General features: G+C 42.0%; 1 protein-coding gene across 1 annotated transcript; it reads left to right on the forward strand.

Moving 5' to 3' along the window:
* The first annotated feature begins 236 nt into the window (after positions 1–236).
* unc119b (unc-119 homolog b (C. elegans)) lies at positions 237–18,694 on the forward strand. Its single transcript, XM_040149972.1, has 5 exons — positions 237–507; positions 14,153–14,266; positions 15,328–15,427; positions 15,578–15,750; positions 16,462–18,694. The coding sequence occupies exons 1-5, from the start codon at positions 237–239 to the stop codon at positions 16,572–16,574; spliced, it is 771 nt and encodes a 256-aa protein (XP_040005906.1). The 3' UTR covers positions 16,575–18,694.
* The last annotated feature ends 57 nt before the right edge of the window (positions 18,695–18,751 follow it).

The following is an 18,751-nucleotide window of genomic DNA, read 5'->3' on the forward strand; positions in this document are numbered from 1 at the left end:
TGCGCTCAGCCACCGAGAGCCAGGGAGGTTTGCGTGCAGCCAGTCTGCGGAGACAGGCTGCGGGCTCATAAAGACGAAGCGGATTTGAATTAAGCACCGGATAACAGACAGCAACTGCGCGTCCTTCGGCGAGGGAGGGAGGGAGGGACCCGGAGGCAACTGTTTTGTATCTTGGAAGCCCTGGGTTAGGAGAGAGGTGGGGGTGGGGGTGGGGGGGTGGAGAGGAGGAGCGGAGAATGAGCTATTCTTGTACCAGCAGGGGCAACAGCCAGGACCCATCAAGCGCTAAGAAGCCTGCCGGTGATAATCCGGGCAGAGACACCGGAGGCACGGACGGCAGCGCAGACAGCAGCAGTAACGGCAGCCCGAGGCAAGCGGCGGGGATGAAAGTGAAGAAAGGATGCAACTCGACCGACGTGGGGGTCCCGGCGACCACGGAAGAGGACCTGCTCGCCAACGCCGTGATCACTCCGGAGGATGTTCTGGGCTTGCAGAAGATCACAGAGAGTAAGTTCGCAGTCGCTGGTTGGGGGAGAGAGGGGGGACAAAGGTGCTAAAATGTCACAGACTCCCATGAGGGACGTACCACGTCACTAGCGTGTCCCCTTATTTATGTAATCTATACAGGCCCTATTGAAACACATGATAATGCATCGTTGGAGCCCACTCCCCGGTTAACGCTGCCAACCTGTCTGCAGATGGGCATTAAACCCCACCTGTGGTGGCACCTTGGCGGCACCCGTGACCCGTGGAGGCGAGGCGTCAGCCCACCGGTGTTCGTGCGGGGGGGGGGTTAACATTCAGCACACAGTCGTGGGGGTTGAGCGAGGGATGATCGACGAGCGTTGGTGCTCAAAAGCACCGTGCGTGCACTTGCCAGGCTCGCAGACGAGGTTTGATGGAGCTCCCCAAATGCAGATGACAGTTAATTGCTGAACACGCATGGCCGAGGTGTTACGGTCTTAGATCAGACCCTCACTTTGCGCGGCATGTCTTGATTTGACCGGAGAGGTGCAAAGTGAGGCGCCGGGGTGAGTGAGGGGTCGCGCTCCAGAGCAGCCCGGAGTTCCCATCTAGCTCAGCGCAGGATGCCCTCACCTCTCCTCTCTTTTCCTCTTCAAAGGAAGCAGGCCGGCGTCATGGTCATGTGTGGCCGAAATCCCATAATTCCCGTTACCTACGTATTTACTCACCGTTATCTAAATCACAGATGTCCAAAAGCCCTCTTCAGTCTCCGTGGCAGTGGTGTTTAAGTTTTTCCAGCCGAATTTTGCGGTTCAACCCTGCAGTCAGGTAGCCTGGCATTCAAAGTGTTCGTGGCAGGAAGGCACCAGCAGGAGAGTGAAAGTGTTAATATATCAGTGATGGTAGAAGTATTCGGAGCTCTTACTTAAGTAAAAATAGTAATACACGATGTAAAAATACTCCATTAGAAGTGAAAGTTGCATTCAAAATCTTACTTAAGTAAAAATAAGTATTATGGGCAAAAAAAAAATACTGTCAGTCTATAAACGATAAAAGTGATGACACAGACTCTCCCTCTGGGTGCTATATTGCTGAAATGCAGTGGAAGTAGTAGAACAACGACAACAAGCAGCGACATCAGCAACGCATGGGAGCACTCAAGTGCAAGTGCTTCAGAAGTACATGAGTTCTTGAGTAAATGTACTTAGTCACACTCTCCATTACTGTATTGTATTACACTCTGTGTTGGAGAACAGATTTGCAGATTAGAGATGTGACAATCGTATTTTTTTTTTTTGAAGGTTCTGCTTTCCCTGTGCTCTACACAAGTAGAGCTGCTTATTCACTGATAAACCAACCAGTTTCCAAAAGGGGGCCTCTTCTGTCGCTTGTGACATTTTGATAACCATACCTGCCGTTGAAAAAAGCTCGACGTAGCTCACTTTCCTTTGCTCATTCATAATGCCACCGTGACAAAGCTGCTGATGACACAGCGCATTACTCGAAGCAGTTTCAGTTTTGTTTTGTTTTGTTTTTGTTTTTGTTTTTATAATTATGTCCCAACTCTAAATCTCGATCAAGCCTCTTATCGAGAAACACAGGGAGAGATTGCAGCCAGGAAGCTCTTAGTGCACACCTACATCTATCAGCAGCTCAGGTCTTAAACCAGCAGTTAGCTGACAGGTGGCCAGGCAGGGCATTGGACTATTTAAAGGCCGGAACACTTTACTTACACAACAAGGTTACACTGGCCGGTACGATACACACTGAGGGTGATGACATGCAAACACTATGTGTCGGATTTTCTCCCAGCTATTTTAAAAGGTGCGTGGGCATTTACAGTTAGCGGCACAAATACACATTTTTTTCTTTATTTCTCCTCGCACTGATGGTCGCGCACCTTTCGAAAGCAGCCTGGCTGCGCGCATTTTCCGCATATGTGGTGCCATACGCAATGTAATGAGCGCCTGTCTTTTTTGCTCTCTTGAAACTGTACCCACAGCGAACATACTGTCACTCAAATCTTACGTTTTTTTAATCTTTTCCTTATTTTTTTATTACTTTTTTAACGTAGCTCAAGATAATGCAGGAAGTTTATGTTGTGATTAGGAATGAGTTCGTGCCTGTCCAGTCCAACATAATCACAGCTTACAGAGAAGAGGAAGAGCTCTGGGAACATCCTTTGGCTCAGCTTGTCCTCCCTCCCTATTTAACGGTCGTTGTACAGTCTGGTAGTCTCTTTAATTGTGCTGGGAGCAGTCACCTAGGGAAAACACAGTACACGTGTGGGTGTCTGCCTTCGTGTTTTCATCGGCAAGTCTGCCGTCGCTGAGATCCCCCAGGAGTGCGTCTGTGTGGCGGTCATTGTCCAGCCGCACAGTGACACGGGCGGGATCAACGTAATGATCCTGCCTCCGCGCCGGACCTCATCGTGGTCCTGGAACTTCTCACTTTCCCATCTCGCAGCGTCATCGCCGGAGGCAAGAGTAGGCATGTGTGAATCACCACAGCAACGTGGACACACTCTTGAATCGCTACGGCAACGTGAAGCACCTCCCCTTGGTTACAGCCAGCCGAACATGCATCTCCCACACACTTCCTCCTCTACTTTCCTTCCTTTCTCTCCTCTCCTCTGCTCCCCTGTTTAACAGTGCAGTTGTGCTGTCACTTGTCGGGTGACAGAGACATAAGTGAACAAATGTGCATACGCATACTCACACTTGCTTGCCACTGATTCTGGCAGACAAACAGTAAACTGAGCTCTCTGAAGCCCTGGTGTTGTTTTGTGACTCGTCTGTTTTCCCTGCTGCTGCTGCTGCTACTGCTGCACATTCTCAAATAGCTGAAATTACGTTGCATGATGCACAATTGACAGTACTCAGCACAGCTCACACAGACTTGGCAAAGTTGTTTGTTTTCTTTGTTTTTTTTTTTACACGGTGGTCGTTGTTTGAACCTGCTTGGAGCACAGCTGTCTCAGTATTGCAGCAGAGGAAACTCAGCATAATGCATAAAGCCCATCCAGATGTTAGTCAAAGCAAGCCGCTGAGATCGATTAAGATTTGCACAGGCCAGAACAGGCTTTCTGCTCACACAGTTGACTGATTTGATCCAAACTTATGTTCTTAACTGAATCTTAATCTGCTGTGTCACAACCCTCAGAGTTAAATAGTCGGTCAGCAGGAAATTAATCAACAACAGCTTGAAAACTTGATTAATGGCATAAATTTAATATCAAGCAAAATGGCAAACATTTGCTGGCAGCTTTTCATTATTTGATATTGTAAAATGATTACATATTTAAGACAAAATAAGCTTTTGTGGGGCTTTGGGAAATTGGGATGGGTATTTTTCATAAATGAAATCTTGATATGCAACTATTCGGATGAGCCATTAATTCTTTAAGTCATTTTTCAAACGAAGCTGCTTCTCTTTGTCGTGTGGTTAGGGTTGGGGTTTGATACCGTTTTATCAAACCCTCATCAAATCTCATTAAGCTTAGCTTTCACCAGTTGCCAGTAACTAAAGTAATAATTAAGTCTCAATGATTCGGTTAAGATCTGTGACCTCCTGTCGCTCGGCAAGAAACCAGAAATACTACAGTTTGTAGAGGTAGCGACTAAATTAATCAACGTTAACTTTAATGAAGGGGGCCTAATTACTGCGGACAACCTATAGCTGCAACCTAAAAAATGAAATGAGCAGCAGAAGATATGAAATGTTGATGGATATTGAGTGTCTTGACACACGGAAATAACAGCTGTAACATACCGACTTTTACACCAGATGTTTCACAGACTTCTTGATCCAAAGGCTGGAGGTCCTGATTCATAACGATGAGGTCAATGAGCTCAAAATATTGATGTGGTATGCATACAAAGTTGAACTCTCCTGTATTGAACGACCCCCGCGATCAGCTGGTCATTTCTCTAGAGATGAGTTGCCAGTACAAAAACACAGTTAGCTCTCAGTTCTAGAGAGAGTTCACAGAGTGATTCGTATTTCCGTCACAAACGCTCTTTGGCAGAGTACAGTCAGCAGCGTAGCGCGAGCACATTCGCCAACACACAAAAGATTCAGTCTAGCTGTTACAGAATTAATGCCTGCTAACAAAACCTGCATGTTTTCAATGTTTGTTCTTCTAATGAAAACAAGAATTAGTTGCAGGCCTAATTAGATTTAATTAAACCAGATATGAAGAAGAAGTTAAAGCCGTAATTAAATTTTGGACATGTTTTGGCTACTTTGAGGACTTTCGATTTAACTGCCAGTTAGTTTGAACAAGTTTAACCTGTAGAGTGTAACACATCAGATTTGTCGCCACGGTTTCCAATAGTCTAAGGACAGAAGCATCAGATTTGTTGCTATGGTTACTAGCAGTCTTATCCAGGACAGAAGCATCAGATATGTTGCTATGGTTACTACCAGTCTAATCCAGTCTGAGGTGCCGCGATTATAATAAATAATAATAGAATTTTAACAGACACCTCCCAGCCCATCAGAAACAACTATATTCTGCAGCCACTGTGTATGTTTTAACAGGTGTTTTAACACCACATTGCTTCTGTTGAGACTCATACCAGAAATAGATTAGCTCATCACTAGAGCTCAGGTCAGTGTTGAGCTAAATTCAGTCTGTCACGCTCATGATCATCACCGGTGCTTTTTCACAGCTTTGAATGACATTTTCTGTGCGCCTCAAAAAAGGAGTCATGGTGGGTAGACTTATATTTTATGTCATCCGAGTGACAGAAGCACTCATTCAAACACGACTGTGTGAATTGGCCCGTGAGGTCTTCGTTGTGTTGAGAGCAAAATAACCGAGCGATGATCTGTGATCTGTTTTACAACCCACGAGGTCTGTTAGAGCTCAAATAACCCACTTATGCCTGCAGTTCTGTTGGCTTGTGCCCCTCTAATGGTGTGCTGGTGCAGGTCTGATGCAGTTAAATGCTCTGCACTGTGAAGGTAAATGGGGTGGCCAACGTTATTTGCTCGTCGAGATCATTTTAAGATGACACAGATGGGTCATATAATGTGGGGAGTCCCAACACAGATATCGTCTATCTCAGAACCCTAATGTGATTGTTTACCCATGACATTTTTCAACAGTTCTTGTTATATATCTCCTCATGCCATCTGTGAGCAGGTCCTCACTTAATGCTGACAGTGGACAAAGGCAACTTGTTAGTCCTGTGAAATTATGTCTGGGTTCTGTTTTCTGTAAGCTACATCTCCACATCTGGAGACCTACGGTGAACCTCCGCCAGACCGGATCTCAGGCTCGCTCCCTCCCCTCGTCTCCCTATCCTGTCCCCTCTTTCCCGTCACTCATTTTAAAACCCACTCCGTTTTTTTACCATTGCACTGTTGCCATGACGCTTTGGTCATCGACAGGCAAATTCAGGTCAGCGAGACAGAGGTGAGATGCGTCACCCCTCTACACCTGCGTGCTACCGAGCTTCATTACAGTCCACACAGAGCTTAGAAGAGGACATTGTTAGATATTAAGCCTGTTTTATATTGAGCTGTGTTTGGGCAAAAAACAATAAGTTCTGTTATCAAAAACAAAAGTTTCCTATAAACTGAAAGTTAAAATTTTCACATAAATCCAGCATTCGAGTATGCATATACACAATACACTGAATTACACCATGGCACACCATGCATCATCTAGAATTTGGGACTATGAGAGTCTGTACAAAATTTCATGGCGATCCAACCAATAGTTACTCAGACATTTGTGGCGGACTGACTGACCGTCCCTAGAGCCATACTGCTAGTGTGGCCACTTTTCTGTGTCACAGAAGTTATTGAACAATCTCCTGCATTTTTAAATCCGTGGGATATTTAGCAAATAAATAAGCAATATGTGGCACTTCCACCTTCCTCTGGCCCACAAGGCGAACTCATCACAAAGTTGTAAAGTAATGGTGAAGTGGCATTTTAGAAAGTCTTCCTCCTGTAATTTGGGGAGGGTCATCCAAGAATCACATCTCCCTTCCGCTTGCTGCTTTAGCCCTGCCTCCTATCTACAGTGATTAGTTGGATTTGCCTTCAAACAAGAACCTAAACCGGATTCTCCCATGTGAGGGTGGGTGGGACCTAAGGGCCTTCCTCCTCCCACCTAACTGGCTGATCCACCTTTACCAAAACAGACCAAAGTGGGGCCATCTTCGTGTCAGATTTTCATCACTCTGTTTTACTGGGACATCCTGCAAGTGTCAGCAGATAGTGGCCGTGTTTTTTCATATTCTGGAGAGCTTGGTCGATGGATGCTGGAACAGATATCAATATTTGAAGAAAATTAAAGACACCGTATGTACTGAGGAAAACGGATTTAAGTGAAATCAGATATAACAAAAATGTAATTAACTTGAATATAAAAATAGTAAAATATAGTTAGAGGGTCAAACTTACATAAAAATGCAGCTCATAAAACATTTATGTCCTGCACTTACAGAATGTCCTGCCAAAATGTGTGCCAGTACAGACGCTGTACATCTGTTCTGTGATAAAACAGTGTCAGCCAAGAAAAACATCAGCTCAGTTATATGCTGGTGGTTCTAATTTTCGTTTTTCCGATGAATCCAAAAATTGTACACTAAATATGAATGCGTTGATGTGTTAAACAGTATCCTATGAGTAGTTTTCATAAACTGTGTTGCAGACTTCAAATATTATTCAGTGTCATTTTAAAATATCCGGCATGCTGGCTACATTAATATTTTCATCTGCTGTTTTCTTCTGACTTTTCACACCAGCTTTTTTTTATATTATATATAAATGATATACAGTATCACAGTGAACATATGGTGGTCGTCTGCTTTCAAGTCTTGAACCCGTCTTAGAACATTTGTATTTACCATTGCGTCCCGATTGGCACGCTGCATTGAGAGTTACGTGTCAGTGCGCGTGCGTGTGCTTTGAGGACCCTCATCTAGACGGCAAAATGTGTGTTTCCCATGCCAATAGGACAGAGGGCTCCATGCGGCAGAGGTCCGGGCAGTAGAGGAGCTGGCCGTATTGTATATGCTAGAGAAGCACTCACTGAGCTGAAGGGAGGCTGATTGCTCATGTGGGATGAATGGAGTTGTTCATGCTGTGCCACGCAGGCAAAAATAACCCACAGCTGAAACGAACCTGAGAGTCGTGGGTGTTAATTGCTTTGGTGAAACACTCAACGGGCTTCATGAGCAAGAATATATTCCTATACTTATCCTAAATCTCTCACTGTTTCCTGTGAGGCGCGCTTGTGTGAGAATTACTCAAACGTGTCATGAATTGCTCATTTCAACCAGATGAATGCCACCTGCTCGTAAGATTTGATCTTTGATTCCCCCAAAATCCAGGTGATAAGGATGTGGTGACTGAAGTCATTTCCAAATGATGAATGTAATATTTCTGGTTGATTAATATATTACGTGGTGCTACAGCTATTAATTTAAATGCTTTCTCAGTTAATTTTGGCCATGGCATAGCGTGTTGAATGTCACAAGCACTTGTTCCTAAACCAAAATTTTGGTTAAATTGAAACTTCGTGCCGATTATGGCGCTAGAAAGATGTACTAAAAATGTCACACGACAGATTCTGTCAATTTCATGTTTATTGCTGTGTCATCGCAGAGCGGTACAGGGACAGAAAGAAAGAAGGAACGGTTTGAGGTGGAGATGAGGTTAGGTGCTAAAAAATGTCCCCAATTTAAATGGGAGGCAGCCGAGGGGAAGCGAAAGTCACTCCACTTGCTGATTCAAATCATTTGTTTCAGTTTAGTTTAAAGATTCATAGTCCCTGACTATCTAGTGTGTTCACTTTTTCTCTAAGATAAACCATCACATCACCGTTCAAATGTACTTTAGTAAATACAACTGTAAGTGAAAGCATCACTGTCACTGCCATGACAGCTCTTCGCAGGTCGGTACTAAACCGGCCCTCCACGGCCACTGCTCAAGAGCAAGTTATTCACAACGGACTCATCACTACGTGATCGCTTCAGCTTCGGTGGTCTTTCAGTAAGCCGTTAAACAGGCGGTAGCGTGCTGTGTATGACGAGTGAGTGGACATCAGAGCTTTCAGACACCAGTGAAGGGAGCTCTCTGCGTGTTCGGTAACAACGAAGGTTCACTATAGTCATTTCAGCTTAAAGATTCACTGTTAATGGTTTGTTTGTACGTATACTGAACACCTGTGATTCTTAAGTCAAACTAATGTCTTTCCTCTTGTGGAAACACAAGACTGTCTGTAAATTCCTCGAGCTAATCTTAGAGGATTACCAATTTTCACAGAAAGATTTGTGAATCCAAATGTGTTTCCTGCTACAAGAAGACAGTTTTTTACAGCAGTTTACTGTGGACAGTGTCTTCGTGTGATGAGAGAAGCTCAGAAAATGCTTCTGATAATAGAAAGAGAGGAGAATTGTGTGTGTGTGTGTGTGTGGGGGGGGGGGGGGGCAACATAGTCCCTCCAAATAGGAGCAGCAATTAATGAACCGACAGTATTACTAAAATTTGCACTTTTGCACACATTCAGGTTTAATCGAAATGGGTGAATTGAAGTGTAGTAACTGTGGAAACTTCCAGTGAAGATGGACCCACCAATGCGCAGCTCAAGTGCATGTTGTGTTTATAAGCCTTTAATATGGTTTCACGTGCCGGTGATCTTAAACCCTCATACTAGTACGTTCCTATAGCCTGTCCCGTCCCAGTGCTATCTTGGTGAACTACGAAAACGAGCACAGAAGTGTTTTTTTTGTCTAAGTCTAGGTCATGTGATGCAGTATTGAACTGTGAACCTGACCTCGTCTGGTTTGTAAACTGGTGATTTCATGATTGAAAGAATTGGAAGAATTGAAAAAAACGTCGAAGCAGGAGACATCTAGGGTGGAGCAGTTACACTTTTGAAGCCAAAAATATTTGTATCGTCATATATTCAGTATTTTTCAATGAGGGAGAAGGAGCAGATGTGATTTTAAGAAGTTAATTGAACCTTTTGGTGGAAAAACCAAATCAGACACAAATTATTATTCAACGCAGAGTATTTTCAAATGTCTTAAAACATGTCTTGAGGGGATCTTTGTACTCAAAAGCAACTGGTGTATCTGTTTACAAAGCAGCCAAACATGTTTGAATAAAGAAGTCCGTCAATATTTGGCCTTCTTCCATCATCTAATGAGTAACCACAATCTGATATCATGCTACAAACACATTACCTATAACTGCTTCACAATAAAAGACACCCCACGTTTTGCCAGTTGAATGCTTTTAATGTGAAACAGAAAGAGTAGGAAATGTTGAGTTTGCATCAGCAGAAACTTGATATATGGCAGCTCTGATACGGCTGCAGGAGAGTGTAAGAGTGAGTCCTGTGACAGTCGATACCTACATCACAGTAACGGAGGAGTATTTAGTTCTTGCACGTCTGAAAGTCTTATAGACAGCTGTGGCTCATCAAAAACTTTGACTGTAAAAGATGTCAAATGTATTCATTTTACCTAATAAAGGTCTGAGGAACAACGTAAATACTAATATTTTACGGGCTATTTTGGTTGTTTTCACGGGCGCATCTGTAAAACGATAAATCCCACTCACACAGAAATGACTCTTTTTCCATATCAGAACCAGAAAATAAACTACTAAATTTTACTATACCTGCTGGACATTACGCATGTGCACAAATAAGAATAATTGTAAGTGGTGGGTGTAAAATATTGGATCAGGAGGGCAATACATTTGTCCAGTATTGAGGACATGAAATCTGCAGAATTTTCAAACCTGTTGACGGTGAAGTCTGAAGAAGTGGTTTGCAGACGAGCTTCCTGTTTGACTGCGGAGTTAACACTCGCAGCTCAGCTTTGACTGTTAATAGTCAACTTACAGTAGTCTGTTGCACAATTCAGCTCTCGACCTTCGTGACCAGACACTTCACAGCACGCTTTGAATTCACGTAGATCTAATCAGTCCCACACGCACACGTGCACGCCCGCACACACACAAACACACACACACACACACACACACACACACACACACACACACACACACACACACACACACACACATACAGAACCATCTGAGGACAACTTGCTGCTGTATTACTGTCAGCTACTTCTGGGCTGTGATAGTAAACACCTCCAGATAAAACTTGTCCCATGTGTTCTGATTGCGTGTGTGTGTCTGTCTGCGTGCGTGTGTGTGTGTGTTTTTGTGTGTGTATCTTTTTTTTTTGTGTGTTTGTGTAAATGACATGCAGTCTGTTACCTGAGGTAACAGACTGCATGTCATTTACTACAAACACCTCGGGTTTTGTGAGGCAAAGTCAGAGCACACACACAAACACACACATACAAACACCACAGACACACACACACACATGCACAAATAACAAATTCATTGTCTCTTATTCAAACTCATTGTCCTCATGGGACTTCATTAGGAGGCTCAAAAGTAACGATTAGCACTAGGTTAGCAAAAGGACGAGGACAACACCATCTGGGGTACAGTATATTATACACATGCAGATGCACCCTCTGCACACACACAAACACACACAAACACACACACACATCCATGCGCAACTGTTGATAATGGTCCCACTTCTTGCTGGCACAGATATTGTATGGCATTAATTAAAATTAAGCGGCTGCTGCGGGTGTGTGTGTCTGTGTAGGGAGGCTCTGTGAATCTTCAGGTGTAGCACAGCAGGAAAGGCAGCGCCGTATTCAGAACTGATGCATTCAGACTTGACAGAGCAGCAAAGGCATCACAGGGTCACAACGAATCAGATCAGCACTGTCAGGAGCACTCACCTCATGCAGCAAATGGAGTTGACAACATGCTGTTACTTCAGGGTATGGTCCTTCTTCGGGGATGCTCCAGAATGAACACATAAACATGAAAAATAACGTGCAGGGAGCATTGTGCGTAAACCTCCAGGGGGAGTTAATGTAGAAATAAACACCATCTAGGAAGCAAAAAACAGTCGAGCATATTATCACCTTTTAAGTTGAACTTGTTTGCAAACAGTTGCATATTTACACACCCAGCAGTTATGACACCACTTATCATTCATTTGGAGTCTTGTTTCTGGCCACCTGGTGAATGTAAGTCCATTACCCACTTTCTATTTAGCTCTGTTTTTGGTCTCTACCAACTCCTGAGGGAAATATCTGGCAGTTTAGCTGCTAAACGCTCCACTAAGTTCTCCATCTGGTTTCTTTTAGTAGCTTTGGTGCTGAGCAGACAGTGTGCAGTGGATTTTTAGAGCTTTTTTTTTTTTTTTTTTTTTGCCGAAAGCAGCAGCCTCGTGCAGTGAAAGACGATGTAATGAGAGCGGCGAGAGTGAATCAAGACAGTTAATTTTACGAACCAGATTCAGGTGATAATTTTCTGTGGGTTCATCAATACAAGTGACCACTTTGGAAATTACATCAAAATAAAATTCATACAATCAATTCGGCTGATTTTATAGGAGCTATACACTGTTTGTTTCTATCTGTTTTAACTCTGTAACAAAATGCTACAAAACAAAAGTAACTAATTCAGGCTATTTATGTGGTGTGACTAAAGGTTAGCAGTAGGGCTGAACACCTTGAATAATACATGAACTCTCTGAATAACAGGTGTTTTTCCTGTTCTTCCCATTCTGCCGACATTGTGCGAATGTAGCATAAATACTAAACAAGACACAGTTGCTTGTGAGTCTATATTCACTGGAGGAGATGAGCACAAAGTGTTTTCTTTGCATTTTTATAAATGCCATATTTTCATAATGTTTTCGACATGGTTTTTCACTGTTTGAGGTTTGGCTGGCACTCTTTTAATTACATCGCATAAGATGCATTAATTTGCATTTTCTTTTGCCGATTTTCTTGAAATTAGGTTAAAATTTGTTGTGGATTAGGATGAAAACCCCGCTATTTCTCACCCTATACACACCTTAATCTACCAAAATAAAAGACCTAATAACAACATCCACTGTCTACTGCTCACTTTATTTATTGTTTTTAGAAATGTACAAAAACATTGGGGAAAAATTTCACATTTACTATAGAAATAGGAAAAACTGACATGCATGAAATTAACAGCTGGGACCTGACGGTAACACCTGGAAATATCATCTTGTCGTGTTTTTTTAGTGGGAGGCTGCTGCTGTCAAAATGTTATAAAGAACAGCCAGTGAGTTGATTGGCCAGTCGGAGCTGCCATCATTAGCAATTAAACGATCCCTCTCTGTACTGACAGACGTCCATCTCTCCACTGTTTTACTGTTGTCCTTGAGCAGACGGATGTGATTGTTTAGTTGTTAACATCAAATGAGCAGGAAAAACAGACACTGAGCTAAGAGACGGACATGGCATGTAATCATACACATTTACTGAGCTTTTAAATTTACAGTGTGACTCTGTCTGAATCTCTCTTGGCTGTGCAGCGATCCACTCTCAAATCTCTGAAACAATGTTAGCTCAAATTCATTTTCAATTTATCTGAGATTTGCGGCTGCTGGTGTGAGGCGAGCGAGCAGGCTTCAGTGGAGTTGATGGAGAGATGTTGCAGTTACGCCTCCCGGTCAGTGGTTTTCATTGGATCATGCAGGAAGCAGGAAGTGTCTGCTCTGCTGGGGAATGCTAATAAGCAGTGACACTGCCTGGTGAGGGCAGGAAGGATTAGAGGAACAAAAATAACCCGATTCTCTTTCGTACTGGGTGCATGTGTGTGTGTCGGCGTTGTCGTATCTGTGAGGACACGTTTCTCATTCAGATCCATGTCAGAAATTCACTTAAAATGCTCAAAGGGAGCTTATTAGTGCATTAGTCAGATGTCCAAAAACTGAGAAGGATTTAAAATGACATCTACGGTGTTATCAGTTTAACCACCTTTAGAGTATTAATGTTCTTGTTTGTGTGGTCCACTCTCAGTATAGTAGTCTGTTCATGGAGAGGACTGAATGAAAAAGAAACTCTTGAGATTATAGCTTCCTCTGACTAGTGCTTGTTAAGAGAATCCATTTTCTTTGTTTGCAACGGTTTACTTTTTGCTTTTCACAACGTTAAACCAAGTACAACATTATAACATTTATTTATTTTTACTCGTAATTTCAGTGTTCTAATATCTTTGCAAAATATATTAATTAATAAAGAAAATAAAAATATTTAGTAGCTGGCAAATGAGGTCTTTTTAATATTTTTAATCTAATAAGAAAGGAAGTGAACCTGCCTCTTGTGGTGGGGATTTTTTCTGAAAATTTTCATTGTTGCTGCCAACATGAAACCCGAGTGTCAGAGCCAACTCGGAAATATAAACAGGTTTTTAAACTTTTTTCCATTTAACATAATAATATATTTAATACTAATAACTACTCAGTGCACCAGCGTTAAAATAAAGAACTTTCTCCAAATTAAATATGATCTAAAGATTCTGAAATCAGATCAGGAAATATTTGATCAAAGAGTAAGTTAAAAAAAAAAAAAAAAGTCTGAAAAGGTTTTTAAAAAAAAATCTTTTAGAATTTCAGTCTCAAAAGGTATTGACGTCCGATCCTAGTTATATGATGTATTGATGAGGAAATCAATGTACAGTACTTGGTGTGTTTTTATAAAAAGTGCATTCATTTTCATTCAAGTGCTACTGGGTTCAAGTACAGGGTTTGTAATCTGTAACTCACCATCCTCTTTCACTCTCTCTCTATCAGATTACCTGTGCAGCCCGGACGAGAACATTTACAACATCGACTTCACCAGGTTCAAGATCAGAGACATGGAGACCGGCACGGTGCTGTTTGAAATCACCAAACCTCCATCCACAGGCGAGTCACCGAACTATTCTGTGGATTTTTTTCATTTAACCTTCATCTACCATGGAAAGTGCACTGAACACATTACAAAGCAGGTTCATACATGTAGGCTGCACTCATCCACTAAGCATTAACCATTAACCTGCAGAAACATCTAACACATGTAAAACACACACTGATGATTATTTTTCTTCAGATTAATTACTATTTTTATGCCTGGCGGCGACAGCCATGACCGGAGGCATCAAATTTGGCACAAACGTCCACTTGGACTGATGAACTAGTCAAAGGTCAAGGGTCACTGTGACCCCACAAGACACGTTTTTGGCCTTAAGAATTCGTAGGCTAATTATGACAAAATACACTAAATTCCTTTTAGTGAATTCCTTCGAAGTCTTCACTACACATATATGATATAGTTGTTTATTTTTGTTTTTTTTGTTAAAAAAGATCAATTTTGATAAGCTAACGTCTTGGTAAATTAGTTTATCATCGGCAGCTAAATCCGGTCATGGAGAATTAAAACCACTAAACTTGTCCTGCTAAAAACGTAGCGTCGTGGAGTCATAACACTGTCAAGTCTGAACACACAGACATGATACACATATTTTTAGATTCAGTGTGAATTACACTTTCCTGTGATACCATTATCTCCTTGTAACCCAGTGATAGCTGTCAGTACATCCAAGCATACATTGCAAACAGGAACTGCTTAATTCAGCATACTCTTAATGCTTCCGGTTTTCCAAAACGTTAACAAGTATAGGCTTAAAAAAATGGAGCCTAAGTTTTACAAGAGGCCTTTATTTACTAGATCCTACATACTTCAACAATGTTTCCTTCAGTTATGAAAACAAATTGGTGCTTATTCTGTGCCAAACAGCTGCATAATTTTTATGACTCGGTACAAGACATGAACTGGAATACAAACCTGTTACTTATGCTGGTTTTCTGGGTTGTTTGATATTGTTTTCAGTCCATCTCACAGAAGCCAAGGGAAAATTTCCCCGGTCTGAAAATATTTTATTTCTTGTCATCCTGTGCTGTTCCACATAAACTAATCCTCACCTCAGATAAAGCCGGGGAGAAGAGGGACATTGACCCGAACGCCGGCCGGTTTGTCCGTTACCAGTTCACCCCGGCTTTCCTCCGGCTGCGGCAAGTTGGAGCCACGTAAGTGAGATCATGTGTGAATCTGCATTTACAAGGACACAGCCACCAACAGAATAACTCCTGTGTCCTCTGCCTCTCTCTTTGTTTTCCTGTCTGTTATTTCATCTGTCACTCTCCCCTTTATCTGTCTGTCTGTCTTCATCCCTGCAGCGTTGAGTTCACGGTCGGAAACATGCCCATAGAAAACTTCAGGATGATCGAGAGACATTATTTTCGAGAGAAGTTGCTCAAGAGTTTTGACTTTGAGTTCGGCTTCTGCATGCCCAGCAGCAAGAACACCTGCGAACACATCTACGAATTCCCGCCCCTGTCTGAGGACATCAGTAAGTCTATGAATCCGCACGCACACACGCGCACACACACACGCACGCACGCACACACACACACACACACACACACACACACACACACACACACACACACACACACACACACACACACACACACACACACACACACACACACACGCTAGAAAATAATTTGGAGGCTAGGAAGCAAATATGTTTTGTAGGAAGTGTAATGGCTCACAGATAATGTTTTTTTGTTTGTTTTTTTATCAACATTTAACGAACTTGTCTGAAAAATCAAATCACATCGATTCTGAACATTTTTTAAAAGCAATCACTGACAACATATTTCATTTGTTTTCCTACAGTATTAGCGCTTTTCGTAGCAAAGCATATTGCTGTTTTTCTAGGGTTGTGTTTGGGCTGTCACAGCACTTTTTTAAGGTTAGGGAAAGATCTTGTTCTTGGTTAAGTATTGAAAACATCAACAGAGACTTGAAATGCAAGACAAGATGTGTTTACTGTATTGATATCTAATTAAAACCGAAATCTTTTCTTAACCCTGCCCTCATTGATATACTGTAAGTGGGGTGGACAAAATAAAAAAACGAAATTTTTCCCTACTTGTCCTTATATTAATCATCGTGGGACCATCCTCAGATTTATCTTAGGACACACTAGGGGGTCCTGACCCCCAGGTTGGCAACCGGTGTTCTCACAGCCGTCATTTTATGTGTCTGCTCACAGTCAGAGAGATGATCCTGCACCCGTATGAGACGCAGTCCGACAGCTTCTACTTTGTGGACAATAAGCTGGTGATGCACAACAAGGCAGACTACTCATACAACGGCGGGACGTAGAGATGACACACCACCAAGAGAGACGGGTGGATTTACGGACTGGCCTGAGGGACGATCAGAATACGCTGGTGGGGTTAACATCCTGTCAATCCAGTACTCTCTCTCTCTCTCTCTCTCTCTCTCTCTATTTCTTTCTCCCAATGAGAGATGCCATCCAGAAAACGCCCATACAGATGTATCAGTTATAATCTGTGTGTGTGTGTGTGTGTGTGTGTGTGGGTAAGCATGTGTAAGTTTGCCAAAGCTTAACAAGAAGCCACATACACACAAACACACACATGGACACACAGTTCACAGCTTGGGGTGGCGTTGCTGTAACAAAGTGTGTTTGTGACATGATAAACCAGCAGGTGAGCCACTTTTTAGGAAATATCAGATGGTTTTTGCTCTCTAGCCACATCCTGAGGTGAAAAAATAAAAAAACTCTGTATCTTCAAATACTGATAGAAATTATTTTTTTCATTCCTGTACATGTTAGGAACAAATCTTGCATCTAAAAACGTGTGTTTTTAGGACTTAAATACCAGTTTTGGGGAAATTATTTCTCAGATTAAGTGAGTGTGTGTGTGTGTGCGTGCGTGCGTGTGCGTGTGTGTGTTTGTGTGTGTACCCTTGCTTTCCCGAGCGTGTGTGTTTCTGTACTTTGTATGATTGTCTGTGCTGTGTGTGTCTGCGTGTCTGTACGTGTGCCGGTTTGAAGCATGACTACTGGTCTGGTAGAAAATTATGAATTTAAATGTCAGTGATGTTGTCATCTGGTTCAAAAAGGTCAAATAGATTTCCAAAAAACCTGTTAGCACATTTTCTACACAGTAGACAGTAGTTAGTCATTTAGAATTGATCAGACCTATTTCCTCTTTATTTAACCCTTTGTTCCTTCTTTATCTCTCGAGTTGTGTGATCTGTATTAACTGTAGGGCATATGTGTTTATTGTCTTTGCTCAAAGCACAACATCTCTGCAGAGCCAACAATGAGGAAACATGAGCTGATCTGACCATAAACGTACTTTGCCATCTCTGTACCAGCTGTACTTTTCCAGCCTCGTGTCGCTTTGTTTAGGTGATAAAGAAGTTGTTAAAAAACTTTGTCAAGTTGCACTCTATTTGTCCAAGTGACAGTTTTTTTCTGTTTGGGAACTCTTCATACGAGAAGAAGAGGAAAGCTTGGATTTACAAATGATGATATTTTTTCAGTCAGAAAGGAGGAAGATTGGGGAATGTAGCAGAAGTCAAGAACAAATCACCCTTAAATCTTGTTTTCGTTTGTGTGTGATCTAATGTTTCTGTTTCTGCAGCAACCCTTTTCATGACTCACATATCCATTTTCTCATTTTTTTGTGTTGTTTCTCTGTTACCTGATTTCTGCCTCTTACTAATTTCATATCTCAACATTTTCCTTCTGAAAGGCTCCGGTCAGTTGGGACCTGAGTGTGTTGATCTGTTATTTGAGGGCAATTATTACACAGATCACACAGACAATCAGTAACTGAACTGGCTTGGGATGCCTCTAAATTGTAATATGCACGTTCGGTTTTCTCTCTGTCTGTGCTGAGACACAACCTGAGTCAAATAGTATCCAACTAGTTCTCTGTCCTTTTTTTCCAGCATATCTGCACATGCTTTCTGGCTTCATACACTTGAAAATCAGTTTAGTTTCTGTGTTTGATGACTTAAGTGATTCTACTACAGTTGCAGTAAACTCCACCCATCTGTTATCGCAAGTGTGTTCAAACAAGCACTGCAAATCATTCGCAAAAAACATCGGTACTACTTACAGACCTGGCTGTAATGGAAATTACTTGAACGCACAGGTTTGATTCAAATTGCCAGATTGATTAAAATCTGAATGACTTTGGTGTTTTTTGGGCCCGTACAAGTTGCTGATTGTGAGTTACACGGAATTAAGGTTGAGGGACAAAGTAGCAAATGTGCTAAAAGTAGTGAAATGGACAGGAGGGGCCTCGGATTGACTCAGATTGACTTGAATGTTATGTCAAAAATGTAACAGATATGTAGAGCAGATTTATTTATGACTGATTGTGACTGGTGTACAAATTATTTTAAACGGATGTAAAAGTTTTTGACAATTCAAATGTTGGCGCGACTGAACAAAAGAAAAATAAATAAAGATTTATGGGACTTTTTGAACTATTGCAGTGTCTTGACTGTTAATATTG

This window comes from Xiphias gladius, chromosome 17, assembly GCF_016859285.1.
Source record: "Xiphias gladius isolate SHS-SW01 ecotype Sanya breed wild chromosome 17, ASM1685928v1, whole genome shotgun sequence".
Classification (NCBI taxonomy): domain Eukaryota; kingdom Metazoa; phylum Chordata; class Actinopteri; order Istiophoriformes; family Xiphiidae; genus Xiphias; species Xiphias gladius.

What these genes read in the sequence shown, in the direction of transcription:
- unc119b (XM_040149972.1), top strand. Translation starts at nt 237, where the DNA reads ATGAGCTATTCTTGTACCAGCAGGGGCAACAGCCAGGACCCATCAAGC. An exon ending in CTTGCAGAAGATCACAGAGA is followed by an intron (nt 508 to 14,152) that starts GTAAGTTCGCAG and finishes TCTCTCTATCAG; the next exon opens with ATTACCTGTGCAGCCCGGAC. An exon ending in CACCAAACCTCCATCCACAG is followed by an intron (nt 14,267 to 15,327) that starts GCGAGTCACCGA and finishes TCCTCACCTCAG; the next exon opens with ATAAAGCCGGGGAGAAGAGG.